Source organism: Urocitellus parryii, chromosome 6 (genome assembly GCF_045843805.1).
Source record: "Urocitellus parryii isolate mUroPar1 chromosome 6, mUroPar1.hap1, whole genome shotgun sequence".
NCBI classification, from domain to species: Eukaryota; Metazoa; Chordata; class Mammalia; order Rodentia; family Sciuridae; genus Urocitellus; species Urocitellus parryii.
In genome coordinates this window covers 161676977-161698290 of record NC_135536.1, presented here as the reverse complement: position 1 = coordinate 161698290, position 21314 = coordinate 161676977, and the positions used below count along the sequence as shown (strand labels likewise).

The following is a 21314-nucleotide window of genomic DNA, read 5'->3' as shown; positions in this document are numbered from 1 at the left end:
AAAATGGAAAGCAATTGTAAACCTGAGTCCATTAAATGGAAATGAGTTGAGTTTTTTATTTCTACTTCCCATTTCTATCAATATGCCATACTTCCCAGCCCTCCTTACATTACTAAATGGTAATGTCCAACTTACTTGAGCTAAAATCTTTTTCTCATTCTTACAAATTATCTAAAGTATTAATAATTTCTGTCTTTCTAGAAACCCTCAAAATATAACCTGAATCCATTTGCTTCTCTCCATCCCTATCTCTATTATCCACAGTCCAAGTTACCATTTTCTCCCAAAAGTATTACTTCCTAACTAGTCCCCCAATTTCTATTCTGCCTCCCCCTTTGACAGATTCCCATTAGCAGCCTCAGAGAACTGTCTAAAACATGAATGAGATAGCACTACTTATCTGCTTTAAGCTTTTTAATTACTCTCCATTATTCTTTAAATAGGACAGAAACTCCTTCTCATGAACTACCAGATCTCAAAGAACTAACCCATACCTATCTCTTTGGTTTCATCTCATACCATTCTTCATTTGTCCCTATGTTTTAGCCATATCAACCTTCCTCTCCTTTTCTTCAATATTCTAAATCCCCATCAGGGCCTCCATACATGCAGCTAATTCTGCCTGTAACCTTCTTCCACTGAGGTTTCATAGAACTCAGTATTTAGTTAGTCAGTTAGCTAGTTAGTTAGTTATGTTATGTTACGTACTTATACATACATACATGCATGTATGCATACATATGTACATACACACATACATACTGGGGATTGAACTCAGAGGCACTCTGCCACTGAGTTATATTCTCAGCCTTATTTTTTATTTTGAGACAGGATCTCACTAGGTTGCTCAGGGCTTCAAAAAGTTGTTGAGTCTGGACTCAAACATGTGATCCTCCTGCCTCAGCCTATTAAGTCACTGTGATTACATCTGCATGTCACCATGTCTGGTAAAATTCAGTTTTAATTTTCACATGTCACCACAAATGTTAACCCCTCAAAGGAGATTCTGTTGATCACACTAAGCAAGTCTATCTTCAGACTTTCTCAAACCCAAGTTACTTTGGATTTTATTCTGGTTTTTTTCTTCTCTCTTCATAACAGTTACTAAACACAGTAGCAATCTTAATTATGTGCTTTTATGTTTATGTCTCTGTCCACTAAACATAAAATTTATGTTTATGTCTCTGTCCAATAAAACATAAAATCTCACTGGAGCATGAACTTTCTCCATCTTGTGCAGCATTGTTTTCTTACTATACAAAAGAGTATCATTTCTGAATGGAAAAAAAATGAACCATTTGAATTAAGACCAGCTTAAGATATTCTGTATGAGATTTGGTTAAATATAGTGATATTTCTATGCATAAAAATCTTCAACTGAAGGGCTGGGGTTGTGGCTCAGTGGTAGAGCACTCACCTAGCATGCATGAGGCACTGGGTTTGATCCTCAGCACCACATAGATAAAAAATAAAGACATTGTGTCCACCTAAAACTAAAAAATAAGTATTAAAAAAATCTTCAACTGAAGCTAGGTGTGGTGGTGCACACCTGTAATCCCAGTGGCTTGGGAGGCTAAGACAGGAAGATCACAAGTTCAAAGCCAGACTCAGCAATAGCAAGGCACTAAGCAACTCAGTGTGACACTGTCTATAAATAAAAAATACAAAATAGAACTGGAGATGTGGCTCAGTGGTCAAGTACCCCTGAGTTCAATCCCCAGTACCAAAAAAAAAAAAAAAAAAATCCTCAACTGATAGACACAGACACATATACACACACACACACACACACACACACACACACACACGTGTGCGCGCGCACAAAACTGTAAGTTTCGTAGCAGCTTTATTCATAATAGTGAAAAACTAGAAACAAACCAAGCCTTCAACAGAATACATAAACAAATTACAGTATATTCACATTAGAAAATATTACTTCATTATAAAGAAGAATAAACCAGTGTCTCAAAAACATTTTGTGAAAGAAGCCAAACAGAAAAGAGTAAAGCACTATGATTCCATTTATATAAAGTTCAAAGCAGTATAAAACATCTATTAGTGATAAAAATTAGAAGCACGGCTGCCTATAGAGGTTAGAAATGGACTGAAAGGAAATTTCTCTATCTTCACAGGTTTTAGGGTTACATGAAATGTATGCAATGGAATGTACACATCACTGTATGCAAAAGGGAAAAAAGTCATAATTTTGTTCAACTGGATATCATATAGTATGCAGAAACCCAAGAAATAGAACCACACTACTAAGCACTTTCACCAGGATCTGCTTACTAATTTGTTCATGTGCCTCCTAAATTCCTACTTTTCTATAGCAGAAAAATAAAGAGATACAGACTGAACTGATTAATTGTCCAATGTGGCAACATACTGAGAAAATACTTATCACTATGAGTAGTGACTTATTACTCATTTATATACAGATAAATAATATAAAACTATGATAGCATAAATCACTATATGAGCCATTATAGAAAAACTAGTTGATACAGAATGATACAGAATCTCTATTAATGAGATTCAAAGGTACAGCAAATGGCCAGATAGCCTCAGACACCCATCATGATCTGTGTTAATGAACCTTCAAGCCATAGAATGAGAAAAAATGCTAAGGTTTTCAACTTCTTTCTACTCTTAAAAGCATCTAAAGAATGCCACACATGAACTCATAATAGCACACTTTTATATGAAATACAAACAAAGAATGTATCAGAAACAAGAACAGAGATATGATATTGAAGAATATAAAACAACCTACATGAGGGGCTGGGGATGTGGTTCAAGTAGTAGCGCGCTCACCTGGCATGTGTGAGCCAGATAAGCACTGGGTTCGATCCTCAGCACCACATTAAAAAAATAAAATAAGGATGTTGTGTCCACCTAAAACTAAAAAATAAATATTAAAGAAATAACCTACATTAATCCAATATATACACATTTCCTTATACTTAAGGTCAACCCTCTAAACAACCATATTAAGAATCACTATCTATAGACCAAAACCCCAGCCTGCTGCACAGAAGGAGAAGGAGCAGTCCATGACCCCATGTCACAGCACAGAAGGAAGAGATTTACCCCACACACATGTGCAGCAACCCCCCCATCTACCAACACATGGGGTGGCTCTCCTCAGTGGCTTCCTTCTAGTGACAACTGCCAGGACCTACAAAACCATCATCCAGGTCCCTGCAGACAAGGGACACTACAGATTATAAGGTAGAAACTGTCATACCTAGAATCCACACTGCTAGAGAGGAAGACAGATGGACAACATGAAGAAAGAAGGAAAGAAAGTGCCCTAAACAAACCAAGCTGATGCAATAATAGATTCCACTAATAGCACAGTAGATGAAATGTCAGAGAAGGAGTTCAGAATGTATATAATTAAAATGATCTGTGAAGCAAAGAATTAATTAAGAGAGCAAATACAGGCAACAATTAACCACTCCAACAAAGAGATACAAGAGGAAATACAGGTGGCAAAAGATAACTTTAAGAAAGAGAGAACCAAACAGAAATTCATGAAAAGAAGGAAACAATAAACCAAATTAAAAAATTCAATAGAAAGTATCAACAACAGACTAGATCACTTGAAAGACAGAACCTCAGGCAATGAAGACAAAATATATAATCTTGAAAATAAAATTGACCACAGTGAAGATGGTGAGAAACCATGAATAGAACCTCCAACAATTATGGGACAACATGAAAAGACCAAATCTAAGAATTATCGGGATAGAGTAAGGCACAAAGATACAAACCAAAGGAATGCACAATCTCTTCAATGAAATAATATTAGAATATTTCCCAAGCATGAATAATGAATTGTAAAATCAAATACAAGAGACTTACAAGACACCAAATGTACAAAATTAAAACAGATCTACACCAAGGCACATTATAATGAAAATGCCTACCACAGAGAATAAGAATAGAATTTTAAAAGTTGCCAGAGAAAAGTTTCAGATTACATATCAGGGGAAACCAATTTGTATCTCAGCAGATTTCTCAAACCAGACCATCAAAGCCAGGAGACCCTGTAACAATATACACCAAGCTCTGAATGAAAATAGATGTCAACCAAGAATCTTATATCCAGCAAAATTAAGTTTGAGATTTGATGAAAAAATAAAAACCTTCCATGATACGCAAAAGTTAAAAAAATTTACAATGAGAAGCCTGCACTAAAGAATATTCTCAGTAAAATATTCCATGAGGAGGAAATAAAAAACAACAATGATAATCAGCAAAGGGAGATATTACACAAAAAGACAATCCAATCAAAGGAGAAACTATATCAAGTTAAAAACCAAAAATAAACCAAAATGACTGGGAATACAAACCATGTCTCAATAATAACCCTGAATGTTAACAGCCTAAATTCATGAATAAAAAGACATTGACTGACAAAATGCATTTAAAAAAAAAGATCCAACAATATGCTGCCTTAAAGAGACTCATCTCTTAGGAAAAGACATCCACAGAATGAAGATGAAAGGATAGGATAAAACATATCATTCACATGGGCCATGTAAACAAGCAGGGGATTCCATCCTAATATCAGATAAACTGGACTTCAAACCAAAAAGTTAGTCAGAAAGGATAAAGAAAGACATTTCATACTGTGTAAGGTAACCATACATCAACAAGACATAACAATCACAATATCTATGCCCCAAACAATGGAGTATCTACATATATCAAACAAACCCTTCTAAATTTTAAGAAGCAAAAATATAACAACAAAATAATACTGGTTGACTTTAACAACCTCTATCACCAATGGATATATCTTCCAAACAAAAACAAAACAAAGAAACTATAGAACACAATAATACAATCAATGATTTAGACTTAACAGACATATAGAGTATTCCACCCATCATCAAGCAAATATGCCTTCTTCTCAGCAGCACATGGATCCTTCTCTAAAATAGACCATATATTATGCCACAAAGCAACTCTCAGCAAATATAGGAAAAAAATAGAGATAGCACCCTGTATTCTATCATATCATAATGGAATAAAATTCGAAATCAATGATAAAATAAAAAATAGAAGCTACTCTTACACCTAAAACTAAATAATAAGATATTGAATGAGCAATAGATAGCAGAAGACATCAGAGAGAACATAAAAAAAATTCTTAGAGGTAAATGAGAACATTGATACAACATATAAAATCTTTGGGACACTATGAAAGCAGTGCTAAGAGGAAACTTCATTGCATGGAGTTCATTCATTAAAAGAATAAAAAGTCAAAAATAAATGTCCTAATGTTACATCTCAAAGCCCTAGAAAAAGATGAACAAATCAACACCAAAAGTAGTGGAAGACAGAAAATAATTAAAATCAGAGCTGAAATTAATGAGATTAAAACAAAAGTTGACAAAAGTAAAAAGTTGGTTCTTTGAAAAAATAAATAAGATTAATAAACCATTAACCATGCTAATGAAGAGGAGAGAGAAAACTAACATCCATGATGAAAAAGAAAATATCACGATGGACACTATAAAAATACAGAAGATAATTAGAAATTATTTTGAAAATTTGTACTCTAATAAAAGAGAAAATATTGAAAGCATCAACAAATTTCTAGAGTCATATGATGTGCTCAAACTGAATTAGGATGATATACACAAGTTAAACGGATCAATTTCAAGCAAGAAAATATATGACGCCATCAAAAGTCTACCAACCAAGAAAAGCCCAGGACCAGATAGATTCTCAGTCAAGTTCGATAAGACCTTCAGAGAAGAACTAATACCAATACTCCTCAAATTATTCCACAAAATAGAAAAGGAGGGAACCCTTCCAAACTCATTCTATGAGGCTAGCATCACCCTACTAGCAAAATCAGACAAAGACACATCAAGAAAGAAAACTTCAGACCAATATCCCTGATGAATATAGACACAAAATTCTCAATAAAATTCTGGCAACTTGAATACAAAAACATATTTAAAAGATAGTGCACCATGATCAAATGGAGTTTATCCCAGGGATGCAAGGTTGGTTCAACATACAGAAATCAATAAATGTAATACATCACATTAAAGACAAGAATAATATGATGCTGAGAGCCACTGCCAAGTAGGAATGACGCATGGCATGACCCAGGTCATTTGCAGTGACATTGCATGTAAGGTGACCTTGTTCAAGGACCAGGGCAGATCCGGGTTTAGGGCAGAACAGAGTTTAGGGCGCTCCTTGGGTTTAGGGCGGTTCCAGGTTTAAGGTGTATCCTGCTGGGAATAGGGCGTATCCTGCTGCCTCCAGGCACCGGCTCCTTGAGTTCCCATTGAGTTCTCGCAGGATTCAGAGAGTATTTGGGATTCAGAGCCCGGTAGAGAGCGTGGATTTTGCCCAGAACCTGTGTGTAGAGTGCCGGTGACAGTTCTAGAATAAAGAGTTGCTGTTTGAATCTACAAGGTGTGAGTGGCTCGTGATTTTGTGCCCAGCCAGACTGCAGCAATATGATTACCTCAGTATATGGTGAAAAAGCAGTTAATAAACACAGCACCTCTTCCTGTCCAAAACTCTAGAAATACTAGGAATAGTAGGATCATACCTGAACATTATAAAAGCAATCTGTGCTAAGCCCAAGGCCAACATCATTCTAAACAGAGAAAAATTGGAAACATTACCTCTAAAAACTGGAACAAGAAAGGGGAGCCCTCTTTCACCACTTCTATTCAAAACAGTCCTTAAAATTTTAGCCAGAGCAATTATATTAAAGGGGTATGTATAGGAAAAGAAGAACTCAAACTATCACTAATTGCTGAGGACATAATTCTATATTTAGAAGATCAAAACAAATCCACAAGAAAAATTCTAGAATAAGTGAATTTAGCAAAGTAGCAAGATATAAAATCAATACCCATAAATCAAATGCATTTCTATACATAAGTGATGAATCCACTAAAAGAGAAATTAGGAAAACTACCCCCATTCAAAATAACCTCAAAATAAAAAATATTTGGGAATCAATCTAACAAAAAAGGTGAAAGACTTCTACCATGAAAGCTATATAACAATAAAGAAGGAAATGAAAGAAGACCTTAGAAGATGGAAAGATCTCCTGTGCTCTTGGATAGGCAAAGTTAATATTGTCAAAATAGCCATACTACCAAAACTGTTATACAGATTTAATATGATTCCTATTAAAATCCTAATGATATTCTTCATAGAACTAGAAAAGGCAATCATGAAATTCATTTGGAAAAATAAGAGATCCAGAATAGCGAAAGCAATCATTAGCAAGAAAAGTGATGCAAGAGGCATCACAATACCAGATCTTAAACTATACCACAGAGCAACAGTAACAAAAACAGCATGGTTTTGGCACCAAAATAGACATGTAGACCAATGGTACAGATTAAAAGACACAGAGACAAATCCACATAAATACAGTTATTTCATACTAGACAAAGGCACCAAAAATATTCATTGGAGAAAAGAGAGCCTAAGCAACAAATGGTTCTGCGAAAACTGGAAATTTGGATGTAACAAAATGAAATTAAACCTCTATCTCTCACCCTACACAAAACTCCACTCAAAATGGATCAAGGACCCAGGAATTAGATCAGAGACCCTGCACCTAATTAAAGAAAAAGTAGGTTCAAATCTTCATCATGTTAGATTAGGCCTTGACTTCCTTAACAAGACTCCTAAAGCACAAGAAATAAAATCAAGAATCGATAAATGAGATGGATTCAAACTAAAAAGCTTCTTCTCAACAAAAGACACAATCACTAAGGTGAAGAGATAGCCTACGTTTTGAGAGCAAATTTTTACCACACGCACATTAGATAGAGCACTAATCTCCAGGATATGTAAAGAACTCAAAAAACTTAATACCAAAAACACAACCCAATCAATAAATGGGCTAAGGAACTGAACAGACACTTCTCAGAAGAAGATATACAAATGATCAACAAAAATATTTTAAAATGTTCAACATCTTTAATAATTAGAGAAATGCAAATCAAAACTACTATAAGATTTCATCCCACCCCAGTTTGAATGGCAGTTATCAAGAATACAAACAATAATAAGTGTTGGAGAGGATGTAAGGGAAATGGTACACTCATACATGCTGGTGGGACTGCTAATTGGTTCAACCACTTTGGAAAGCAGTGTGGAGATTCCTCAGAAAACTTGGAATGGAGCCACAATTTGACTCAGCTATCCACCTCTCAGTCTATACCTAAAGGACTTAAAATCAGCATATTATAGTGACACAGCCACATCAATGTTTATAGCAGCTCAATTCACAATAGCTAAACTGTGGAACCAACCTAGATGCCCATCAATAGATGAATGGATAAAGAAACTGTGAGATATATATATATATATCACACACACAGTGAAATATTATTCAGCATTAAAAGAGAATAAAATTATGGCATTTTCAGGTAAATGGATGGAGTTGGAGAATATCATGCTAAGGGAAGTAAGTCAATCCCAAAAAACCAAATGCTGAATGTTTTCTCTGATTAGTGGATGCTGATCTATGATAGGGAGGATGGTAAAAATGGAAGAACTTTGTATTGGACAAAGGGGAGGGTAAGGAGGTTTATAGAGGTAGGAAAGGTGGTAGAATGAGATGGACATCATTACCCTAGGTACATGTATGATTGCATGAATGGTGAGTCTCTACATCATGTACAACCCGATAAATGAAATGTTATGCTCCATTTGTATACAATGAATTGAAATGCATTCTGCTGTCATGTACAACTAAGTAAAACAAATTTTAAAAAATTAAAAATAATGAATAACAGCTTAAAACTTATCTAAAACTGTAAGGTCTAAAACAGTAGCCATAAGCAACATATTGCTATTGATCAGTTAAGATCAAACAAGGGCAAATAAGATACTGAATTTTTAATTGAATTAAATTTTAATTAATTTAATTTTTAAAACATTCAGTTCAACTACCAGAAAATTTTAAGTATGTCCAGAATAACTAGATACGTAAATCTACATTTTCAACAGTTGATACTTACAAAATATAAATGTAGGTCAAATATTTCCAATAAAACTCGGGTCAAAATTTTAATGTGTAAAATATAGACAAACTAGTTTTTAAAACTTATTACCTAGTAAAATGTGTTATAACGGCTCATTGTTAATTTTTCCATTGATTATAATTCAAATTAATATTTTAGATTCACTGATTTAAGTAAAATATTATTAAAATTAATTTTACTTGTTTCTTTTTTACTTTTATAATGTAGCTACTGTAAAGCTTAAAAGTACTTATGTTGCAACAGTAATACAGGACAGTACTGTTCTAAAGCTTACATATCTAAATTCAGGTTAGCAATTAATACATTAATTAATATTTCAAACACCTCCTGACCTTTTCACTTGATTGTCTTCTTTTCTTTAGTTGAATGAAATCTGTTTCCACCCTTTCTGCCAGTTCTAGTTTCCTCTTGTTTCTTTTAAATGCAGCTAAACTGAATCCTATAAAAGAAACATTAAAAATAACATTTCAGATTTATTAGGGCAGTGGAATAAATGAGATATCCTAAGCAGCATTTCCAGAAGAAAAACAAAACAAAACAAAACAAAAAAAAAAACCTTAGGAAAGTTGAATTAAGGGTTTTTTAAAAAAGTCTTTTTGATGTACCCTTACATAGTAACAGAATAAGAAAAATAACATAGGTCAAAATTTAAGAAAAAGATAAAGCCTGGACAGACAAGTGAGTCCTGAAGGTAGATGCAACCCAGCAGCATCTATTGATTCATGTTATCTCCAAATCTGGTTTTGTATGTATCTGTACACAGAAGACAAGAGATAAAACCTGAAGATCATGCAGCATTCAGAAACATACTGGAGATTTATCCATCAAGAAAGGAAAGAAACCCCAAAAGATATACCCAAAAAAGTGGGAAAGAGGAAAGCCATCATATACTATGATACAAGAAATTTCAAGTCTCAGCCTTGACTCTAGATGTAAGGGAGAAAAAGTCTCCCTCAAAAAATTTTTAAGTGAGGATAGTATTCAGACATGTTTAGAGAAGAATTCATACTATGTGACCTGGAAAAGGATCTCAGTGTGGCAGTGCTTTAAAAGGCCTCCACCTATAAGTGCAAATATGCCCTGAAAAAAACACACATGCCTTAATTTACCAAGATCTCACAAAATTCCCATGTTTCATTTAACATAGTTTAAAAAGAAAAATTCACAAAACACATGAGAAATAAACCACCAAGAATAAATGAATATAAGCCAAACAAATATTAGAAAGCATAGTATAATCTAAGAAGACCTCAGATACTAAAATAATCAGATAAAAAGTAAAGAACATGAAAACTAAAAGAACTATATTAAAAATATCCCTAAAGAGCAAAAAAAATGATCAAATGACCATGCAGCAAATAGGTTTCTAATTGTAACTATAAAATATTTGTTATATAATGCATTATATGTTAATGCATTATATAACAATATATCATATAATATTCTATATTCTACTAAAACAGTGAATTACATTTGTTAAATTATATAACATATATATCAAAAGTTTTAAATTTGGTACGCAGATTTCAACATCAAATTAGACCCAGTTGATAAGAGAAAATGCAATTAAGAACATAACACTGGTGCTGGGGTTGTGGCTCAGTGATAGCACTCACCTAGCATGTGTGAGGCCCTGGGTTCAATCATCAGCACCACATAAAAATAAATAAATAAAATAAAGGTATTATATCCAACTACAACTAATAAATAGATATTTTTTAAAAGAACATAACACTGAAGAGGTTACTGGAGTTTTCTTATGAGAGTAGACTAAATTGTTCAGAGTAAATGTCTCCTTGGATATTGTTAAAAACTGTGGATACAAATGGAAAACACCAACTTTTGAAGCATTAAAACCCTTACACAAAATATCCAGCTAAATTCTGGATGGTAAACTAAGGGCTAAAGTTGTTTTTGTACTGTGAGCACTTGCCAACACTAGCATACTAATGTTTCATTAAATACTAGGGAAAAGAATAAATCTAGGACACATTAAAGGTGGAGAATTTTGAGTAGCAAGGTTTAGGGTAGGGGCAGCAGATATCATATCTGGCCACAAAAGTGGTAAGAAAATCTCCCTGAAACAGCCCAAAAAGCAGTCCAAGGAAATGGATGAGAAAAACAAAAAGAGGAGCAGAAGAAACTTAAGGAGCTAAAAGTGAAGGTCATGGGGAAGGGCCCCTCACTGATTCCATTTCTATTTAAATATCAGAATTTCCTACTTCAACATCTTTTACCATCTATAGTAGAATAAAATATTACTTTGGAGTCTTGCAGATTTAAGAATAAACTTTTGTTTAAACAAATGTGGAACTATAGTAGAAACTCCTCACAGTAAACTGGGGATTTAAAAAAAAATTAGATGTTGATGGGCCTTTATTTTATTCATTTATTTATATGCAGTGCTGAGAATCAAACCCAGTGCCTCACACATGCTAGGTTAAGCACTCTACCACTGAGCCACAACCCCAGCACTAAACTGGGGATTTGAAGGGCTATTTACCCTCATAGAAAGACTGAACTATAACTTTAAAAAAGTCCATCCCTTCCTCTATCATATTAGCTACTGCTTTGCAGACAAGACTGTCTTGGATCATAGAACATGAGGAGAGGAGGAAGAGAAAGTTAAGGAAATGAAAAAGGATGAGAAGGAAGTAAAAGAGCATGGAAAGAAAAAAAAATAATCTCTGAGAAAGTTTTGGTCTGATTGAAGCCCTTGCATAGATTTGCAAATATACATATTGTGGAGTCCCAAAAGAAGAGAATGAAAGAAAAGACAGTAAATTTGAAAAAATAGAGGTTGAAAATTTGCCAAATTTGATGAAAGTTAAAATATAACCATCCAAGAGATTCGAAAGAAATCAAAGTAGGAAAATTTGAGAGACTTACCCCTATTCACATTATAATCAACCTGTCAAAGTGCCCCTCCACAGACAGTATCCTCAGTGTCATGCTTATACCCCAGGATCACAGCTGCCACTGCTGGAGAGTAAACCATCATCAATTCTTGCCTTTGCAGGGCCTCAGGACATGCCCCTCTGCAGTTGGTAACCTCTGCGTCAAGGCTAGTGCAACTGCCATCAACATTCACCTCCATAGGATCTGAGGTCATGCATTCCTGATGGTCCAGGACCAATGCAGAGTTACACCACCACCTCCAGAAACACATGTAATATAAATCATTGAGGCACTTGCAGACTCCACTGAGGTTGAATGCAGCTGAAGAAATCATACTGAAGCTATACTTTAATTATAGCTTCAGTATACTTAGAAACAAAGCCAAAGCATCTGCTCAAGTGACAAACAACAATGCATCTAAACAAGAAGGTCTTTTGCAATGAAAACCACTCCAGAAAACTGGAAGAGGAGCCAGTTAAACCAGATGTGCAGACATCAATGTAGGGACACAAGAATCATGAAAAAACAAGGAAGCATGACATTACCAAAGGAACACAACTTTCCAGAAATGAACTCTAATATATAGGAAATTTCTTAAATGCCGTGAAAAGGAATCTAAAATAATGACCCTAAGTAAAAGAGAATATAAGTAGACAATTCAAAACAATAAGGAAAATAATTCATGGACTGAATGAGAAATTTAACAAAGAAGAAATCATTTTTCTAAAAAATGGAAATTTTGGAGCTAAAGAATTTAATCAATGAAATAAAAAATGCAATTGAAAGTTTCAACAACAGAGATAGATCCCTCAGTGGTAGAGCAAGAATCATGAAAAAACAAGAGGCGCTGGGCTCAATCCCAAGCCCTCCCACCACACACACACACACACACACACTCAACAAAAGACGAGACCAACTAAAAATAATAATTTCTGAATTAAAGATGGGTCTTTTGAAATAACTCAGTTGCATTTAAAAAAAGAAATATATACATGGGCCGGAGATGTAGTTTAGTGGTAAAGCACTTGCCTACCATGCACAAGGCCCTTGGTTCAATCCACAGCACTGCAAAAAAATAAAAATAAAGCTTGAGGCTATATATCAGTGGTACAGTGCTATTGTAGTTAAACTGTCATAAAATAAGTCAAAGACAAAAATAGCAAGAGCAGAACATCAAGTCACAAATAAGGGAATCCTCATTAGACTAACAAGAGTTTTCTCAGAACACTACAGGACAGACGAAAAAGGAACAATATGGTTAGTCCTAAAGAAAAAAAGCTAGCAACCAAGAATACTATACTCAAAAAAACCCCATCTTTCTGAAATGAAGGAGAGCTTCTTTACCAAATGAGCAAAATCTGAGGGAATTATCACTAAGACCAGTCTTCCAAGAAAGATTTAAGGGAGTACTACATATAAGAGCAAAAGGATGATAATTACCATCATAAAAACATATAAAAGACTAAAACTCATTAGCAAGACAGACAGACAGACACACACACACACACACACACACACAAAAAAAAAAAACTTATCACCACAGAAAACCACCACACCATAATGATACACAATAAAAGAGGAAGAAGGGAACAATATACAAAATAATCAGGAGACCAAAAAATTACAGGAATAACTTTTTACCTATCAATAATAACCTTTAATGCAAATGGATTAAATTTTCTAATCAAAATGTATACATTGGCCAAATGAAGAAAAATACAAGACCCAATGACAGGCTGACTACTAGAAACTCACTTCACCAGTAATAACACACTCAGAATCAAAGTGAAGAAGACTAAAAATGCATCCCACAAAAATGGAAAACAAAAGTGAGCAGGAAAAGCTATCCTTGGGAAAGAAATTGATTTTAAGTCAAAATTTGTAAAAGAAAAAACAAAAAAAGGTTGAAAAAGAGATAAAGGAGTATAACATTATACTATAAAAACTGAATCAATTAAGCAAGAGGATATAACAATTGTAAATACATATACATCTAATACTGAGTACCCAAATATATACAGCAAATATTATCTAAAGGAAGAAATAGATTCCAATACAATAATAGTTAGGGACTTCAGTACCCCATTTTGAATGATAGATCACCCAGACAGGAAATCAACTAAAAATTATTGGAGTTAATCTACCCTGTAGACCAAATGGACCTAACAGACATCTACAGAACCTTTCATTTAACAGGAAAGAATACATAATTCTCATCAGCACATGGAACATCTTCTAGTCTAGGCCATATGTTAGGACACAAAATAAGTCTCAAAAAAATTTTAAAAACTAAAATTACCTCATATATTTTCTTTGGCTATAACAGAATAAGACTAAAATTAAAAAAAAATGACAAAAACGCATAATATCAATAATCATCAGAAAAACACAAAACAAAACCACAATGAGATATTATCTCACCCCAATTAAAATGGCTATTATCAAACAGACAAAAAAAACATGCTGATAAATATGTAGAAGATGGAGAAATATTATACACTATTGGTAGGAATATAAGTTAATATAGTCACTATGTAAAATACTACAGAGGTCACAAAAAAAACTAAAAATGTGACTACCATATAATCAGCAATCCCAATAGAGGATATATATCCAAAGGAAACAAAACCATTATATCAAAGAAATCCTGTATCATCATGTTTTTTGTGGCACTATTCACAATAGCCAAGATTTCGAATTAACCAAAATACCAAGCAATGGATAGATGGATAAAGAAAATATGATGTATATATAAAATATTATTCAGTCATAAAAAAATAATAAGATCCTATCATTTGCAGGAACATGGATGGAATTGGAAGCCATCATGTTAGATGAAATAAACCAGACACAGAAAGACAAATATTGCAAATCACTACAGAAATTCTTACGCATGTAGAAATTTAAAAAGTTGATCTCAGAGAAGAGTAAAGTAGAAGAGTGGTCGCTAGAATGAAGAATAGAGGAGGGATAGAGGTTAAATAATGAGTATCAAAATATAGTCAGATAGGAGGAATTTGTTCTAGTATTTTACAGCACAACAGGGTAACAACTAGAAGAGTCCAAAACGTCCCCAACATACAGAAATGATAAATTCTTCAGATGAAAATACTAATTACCCTGATTTAGTCATTACACATTATATACATGTATCAAATCATCATACTATACCCCTCAAAAATGTACAAATATTACTCATTTGAAAAATATTTTTAAATTTATCTTTAATTGTCCAAAAGCCAACAACAGAGAGATTCTTAAATCTTGTCATCACATATTAGGGATCCTCAAAATAAGATTATAAGCAGAAGACAATTAGAAGAGAGTTCAGAAATAAACCCTACATATATGCTCAAATGAATTTCAATAAGGACACCAACATTATTCAATAGGGAAAGGACAGTCTTTCCAACAAATTATATTGAAAAACTTGATAGCCACAAGAATGTAGTTGAACCATTTCCTGATATTTCTGATATTATATGCGAAAAAATAAAAATGGATAAAAGACCTAAGAGTAAGAACTAAAATTATAAAACTTTTTTAAAAGTAACAGAAAAGATTGAACATAATACCAAAATGCAGGCAGCAAAAGAAAAAAAAAACAGATAAATCACACTGCTTTCAAATGTAAAACTTCTGTGCATCAAAGGGCACAAAAAGGCAAAACCCACATAATGGGTTAAGATATTCACAAATCATGTGTTTAATAAAGTGAAACACAGATCATATGAAGAACTCCTATATCCCCACAACAAAATCCAATAAAAAACACAGACTAAGGACATGAATAGAAATTCTCTAAGGCACACATAAAAGTGGTTAATAAGTACATGAAAAGATGTGCAACATCACAATCATGAAAATTAAAATTAAAACACAGTAAGATATTGCCTTGCACCCATTAAGGTAACTATTACCTTTAAAAAGAAAAGAAAAAAATGCTAGTAAGGATATGGAGAAATCCTGGTGCAGTGATGGTAGAAATATAAAATGATGCAATCACCACAGAAAATAGTATGGCAGGCAGCTCCTTTAAAAAATGAAAAATATGATTACTATATCATCCACCAATTTCTACTTCTAGAAATCTAAATTAAATGAAAGTAGGGGCTCAAACAGATATTTGTACACATGCCAAGTTCACAGCAGTATTATGCTTAATAGCCAAAAAGAAGTAAACCAAATAATTATCAATGGACAAGTGGGTAAACAAAACAAAATGTATAGATGCACACAATGGAATATTATTAGACCTTATAAAGAAATTCTGACACACGCTACAACATAAACTAACCTTGAGAATATCATGCTACTAGAAATAAGCCATTTACCAAAAAAAATCCCAAATACTATATAATTCCACTATACAATATGAGGTACCTAAAATCATTTTAAATTCATAGACACAGAGAGTAGAAGTCAGAGAGACTATTGGACAAATGGACTATTCTATGAGCTAGGTGGGGGGGGGGGATATGGAGTTATTGCTTAAATTAGTACAGTTTCAGATTTGCAAGATAAAAGGAATTCTATATACAATGGTAATGATGGTCCCACAGCAATACATATATTTGAAGCTACTGAACTATACAATTAAAAAATATAATATGCTGTTTTATGTGGTATATATTTCACAATTTTAAAAAAGAAACAGAATAAATGTACATGAAATCTTATAGATTTCTTTCAATAGGTAAATGGCTAAACAAACAGAGGCACACTCATACTATAGAATACTCCAGAATATACTTGGAATACTCAGAGAAAAAACCTATCCATAAACACAAACACCTGGATGAACCTCCAGAGAATTACACTGTGTAAAAGAAAAGAAAAAAAGCTGATCCCAAAGAGTTACATACTATAAAATACCCTTTATATAATAATCTTGAAAAAAACAATATGTATCAATGAATATATAGAAATATATATATAAAACATATATGTAATATATATACATATATAACATATACATACATATGTAACATATATGTAATTATGTACTTCCCTTTCAACTTCAACTTAATAATCCTTCTGATAGAAATAAAAAATCTAGTGAAATCATTACTAGGCTTAGTTTCACATCCAACATTTTAATATCAGTAAGAATGATGTTAATGATGTCATCCAAGTGTTTCTATATGTCAGAGGTTGGGGTAAAAATATTATCCACATTTAAGTAAACACAACATCTCCATAATAAAAGTTTCTTGGAAGCAACTTGCCCATATACACACAAAGGTGTATGCCTCTAAAGCCTTTGCTTTAAACTGGTATGTGGTCACTAATAGCATGACTTTGGGAAGCTAGTCTTATCAAAAGTATACAGAGGGCTAGGGTTGTGGCTCAGTGGTAGAGAGCTTGCCTAGCATGTGTGAGGCACCAGGTTCGATACTCAGCACTGCATATAAATAAAATAAAGGTCCACTGACAACTAAGAAAAAAATTTTTAAAAAGTACACAGAAAATAATCTCTGAAAAGAATCCAGCAACAGACAGGAAAATAGTATGCATGTCTTCTGTGAATTGGCAGTTCTATTTCTACCTATCTACCCTGATTTTAAAAAAAAAAATGTACAAAGTGATGTACACAAGAATATTTGTGGAATTATCAATGCTAATGGCAAAAACAAACATCCTGAATCCTACTAATAAATAAGAAAAGGGTACATATATATATATATATATATATATATATATATAAAACACAGCATCAGTTTTTAAAAAATAATTGATCTAGCTGGGCATGTAGTACATACCTATAATCTCAGCAACTCGGGAAGCTGAAACAGGAGGATCGAGAGTTCAAAGCTAGTCTCAGCAACTTAGCAAGGCCCTAAGCAACTCAGCAAAATCCTATCTCTAAATATAATACTAAAAAGGCTGGGAGTGTGGCTCAGTGGGTAAGTGCCCCTGGATTCAATCCACAGTACCAAAAAAATAAATCTATATGTGTCAACATGGACTAATTCCACAATATATTTTGTTGACTGACAAAAAAAAATTTAGAATTCTATGATACTATATATCTAAAAAAGTTACTAAACATACTGTTGTAAGGTATTACACAAAGAAGCTAATCAAACCAACAATTGTCACCAGAGACAGCACACTGGGAACAGAAGTAAAGGACATGGTTAGGTTTATGTGAAACATTTCAATTTTTAAAAAGGTAATATGTTCTTATACCACACAATTAAAAAGTAATAAATACTGGAAAGTATATGAAGATAAAGAAATTATTACATATTGGTAGTGAGAATGTAAATTAGTACAGTCATTATGAAGATTAATGGAGGTTCAAAAAATAAAACCATTACTATTTGATTTAGTAATCCCACTACTGGGTATGAAAGTAACATATCAAAAAGATACCTTCACTATTCATAATAGTTAGGATAAGGAATCAACCTCAATGTCCATCAACATGCAAATGGATAAAGAAAATATGGTGTGTGTGTGTGTGTGTGTGTGTGTGTGTGTGTGTATGTGTGTGTCTGTCTGCCTGCCTGTGTCTATTCAATGGAATATTATTGAGTCATAAAAAATATAAAAATCCTGACATTTGCAACAAAATGACAGACTGGAGAACATTACATTAAGTGAAATAAGTCAGAAACAGAAAGATAAACACTGCATGATCTTACTCATAAATGAAATCTTACAATAAAAGAAAGAAAGAAAACTGGATCTCACAGAGGATAAGAGTAGAATAGTGGTTACCAAAGATTGGGGAGAATGGGGAGAAGAGGAGGGAAAAATTATCAGGTACAATGATATTACTTGATAGAAGGAGTAAGTTCTGCTGTTGTATGGCACAGCAAGGTGAATAGTATTAACATAATGCATTATACATCCCAAATTAGTTAGAATAAAAGAATTTGAATACACTCACCATAAAGAAATAATAAAAGTTTAAGTTAATAAATATGCTAATTATCTCACTTTGTCACTATCTAATGTATACATGAGTCAAAACATCACATTATACCTCATAAATATGTAAAAATATGTGTCCATCAAAAAAATTGTTTAGTAATGAATGGTGGCAAATGCTTATCATTTCAGCTAGTCAGGAGGCTGAAACAAGAGGATTGCAAGCTTGAGGCCAGCCTGAGCAACTTAGTAATACCCTGTCTCAAAATAAAACTTAAAAAGCTAGGGATATCGCTCAGTGGTAGAGTACTTGCCTAGCATTTGCAAGGCCCTGGGTTTAATGGCAGTACTGCCAAAAAATAAATAATTCATTAATAACGATATAATGATAGTAGTAATAATAAAGCAATATATATGTTTAAATAATCTACTTCTGCAATATAAATTTATTTGCTAATGCCTATCATTTGTTATTACTCTATTATTATTTGTATGATATTTGCTAATAGCATGCATTTATAAAGGACAGGTTTCAGCTCCTGGTAATGAAGCAGTAGATTATACCAGACCAACCTAATAATTACAAACTTTAGACAAAACTTTTAAAGAAAATAAAAACTTCATGAAGGAGAATGACCAAAAGTTGGTAGAATTATGAGAGGATTCAACCACTGGGTAAGACCCACTTTCATGCAGCTTTTCCCATAGGCCCCTGCAAAATGCGTGCGCGCGCGCGCGCGCACACACACACACACACACACACACACACACACAAGAATTCAAGCAGAAAACTACAATTTTATTGCTCTGAGGGGGGAAAAAAAAAAGAAGAATCAGGACTACTAAAGCAGCTAGAAATGGAGGGTAAAATCCTAGACAGAAGTAAGATACCAACTCTAGGAAAATCCCCCAAATCACTGAGTAAGTCCTGTTCATGCACGATGCAAGACCCATAAAGCCTAGTGAGAAAAATACCAGCTGAAAAACTTACGGGCATTTTGATAAATTTCCACTGTGGGAAAGTCAAAGTTTAAGGTGTCCAGTGAAACCACAGAAAAGTCCTATCTTAGTGGTAAAGACCATAAGCCTACAACTAAAAGCTAAATTAACATAGACCCCCTTTAAGAAAGTCTAAAACCAAGCTGTGACAAAAATCAAGATGATCTGCAAATAATTTAATTACATGCCAAAACAAAACTCAACATTTTTCAAAGGAAGATAACAAATCCATAGTCTTTAAAATATACCATCTACAGAGCCTGGTTTGCAACATTTTAAAAATATATTAGACCAAAAAATTTTAAAATAAATAATAAAAAATTTAAAAATTAAAAAATACATTAGACAAAAACATGCATTAGACATGCATTAAAACAGGAAGACACGATTTAGATACAAGAGGGGGAAAATTGACCCCCAAAATGGTCTTGATTTTAGAATATAAACCAAGGATTTTAAAATACAAATGAATATGTTATAAATGGGTATATGGGTAAATACTTGAATTTCAAGAGAAATATAAAAACTGTAAAATAATGGAAATAAAGAGTGGTGATAGTTGTACAACACTGAATATACTTAGCACAACTGAATTGTACACTTAAAAATAGCTAAAATGGTAAATTTTAAGTTATGTGTATTTTACCACAATAAAAAAAAAAACTTGTGAAAAAAATAGGCTAAAAGAAAAATACCTACCAACCTAGAAGTCTATATCCAAGAAAAATTATTTTTAAAAGTAAAGGTAAAATAAAGATTTTTCAGAAAATAAAAACTGAGAGATATCTTCACCAGCATACCCACATTACCAGAAACGTTAAAAGAAGATCTAGGCCTGAAGGTAATGAAGTGAGCTAGAAATTCAAACTTGAAGGAAGGAATGAAATCTTAAGTGAATGTAAAAATATTAGGTTTGGTCAATTTATTTAAGCTAAAACTTACAAGAACATCCCAAAATCTTTTGGAATACTCAAGAGCATTAAAAACCTACAAATTATAATCCCCCTCAAAAAAGTGATCTGGTATATAGCATATCATTAGCCAACATCAATACACAATCTAATTTTTACTGAGCACTAGACAGTGGTGTAATGTCAGACAATGTCTGGGTTTTTTTTTTTAATGTGAATTATCGTTCTAATCATTCCTTTTAAATTCATCCACCATAGGTAAATACTATTCTATTTTGAAAAACAGAATTTATCACTTAATATTTAAGTACCTTATTTATTCAGGGAAATTTTCTTGCTGATTAGTTATAACAGTCATAAGAAATCTACAGCATATTGTGTTTTTCTTGTTACAAACACAAAAGACTAATGTACAGCCAAAATATTTTTGTCATCCTGCAAAATCTAGGAATAGCCATTTTATAATACCCTTTTATGTAAAAATTGTCATGGTAAATAGCTGAGTTTATCTCCACACCCTATTAAAATCTATCAAAACAAAATTTAAAGGGAGGGTTAAATATACAAGGAATACAAA

At 33.1% G+C, this 21314-nt stretch overlaps 1 protein-coding gene across 5 annotated transcripts in view; it reads right to left on the bottom strand.

Moving 5' to 3' along the window:
- Positions 1 to 21314, bottom strand: part of Tasp1 (taspase 1) — a 272346-nt gene that overhangs the window by 193576 nt on the left and 57456 nt on the right. For all 5 annotated transcript variants that reach the window (XM_026397660.2, XM_077799754.1, XM_077799755.1 and 2 more), the window contains one exon: positions 9383 to 9489. In XM_026397660.2, coding sequence (XP_026253445.2) covers positions 9383 to 9489 — 107 coding nt within the window. The remainder of the gene's footprint in view (positions 1 to 9382; positions 9490 to 21314) is intronic.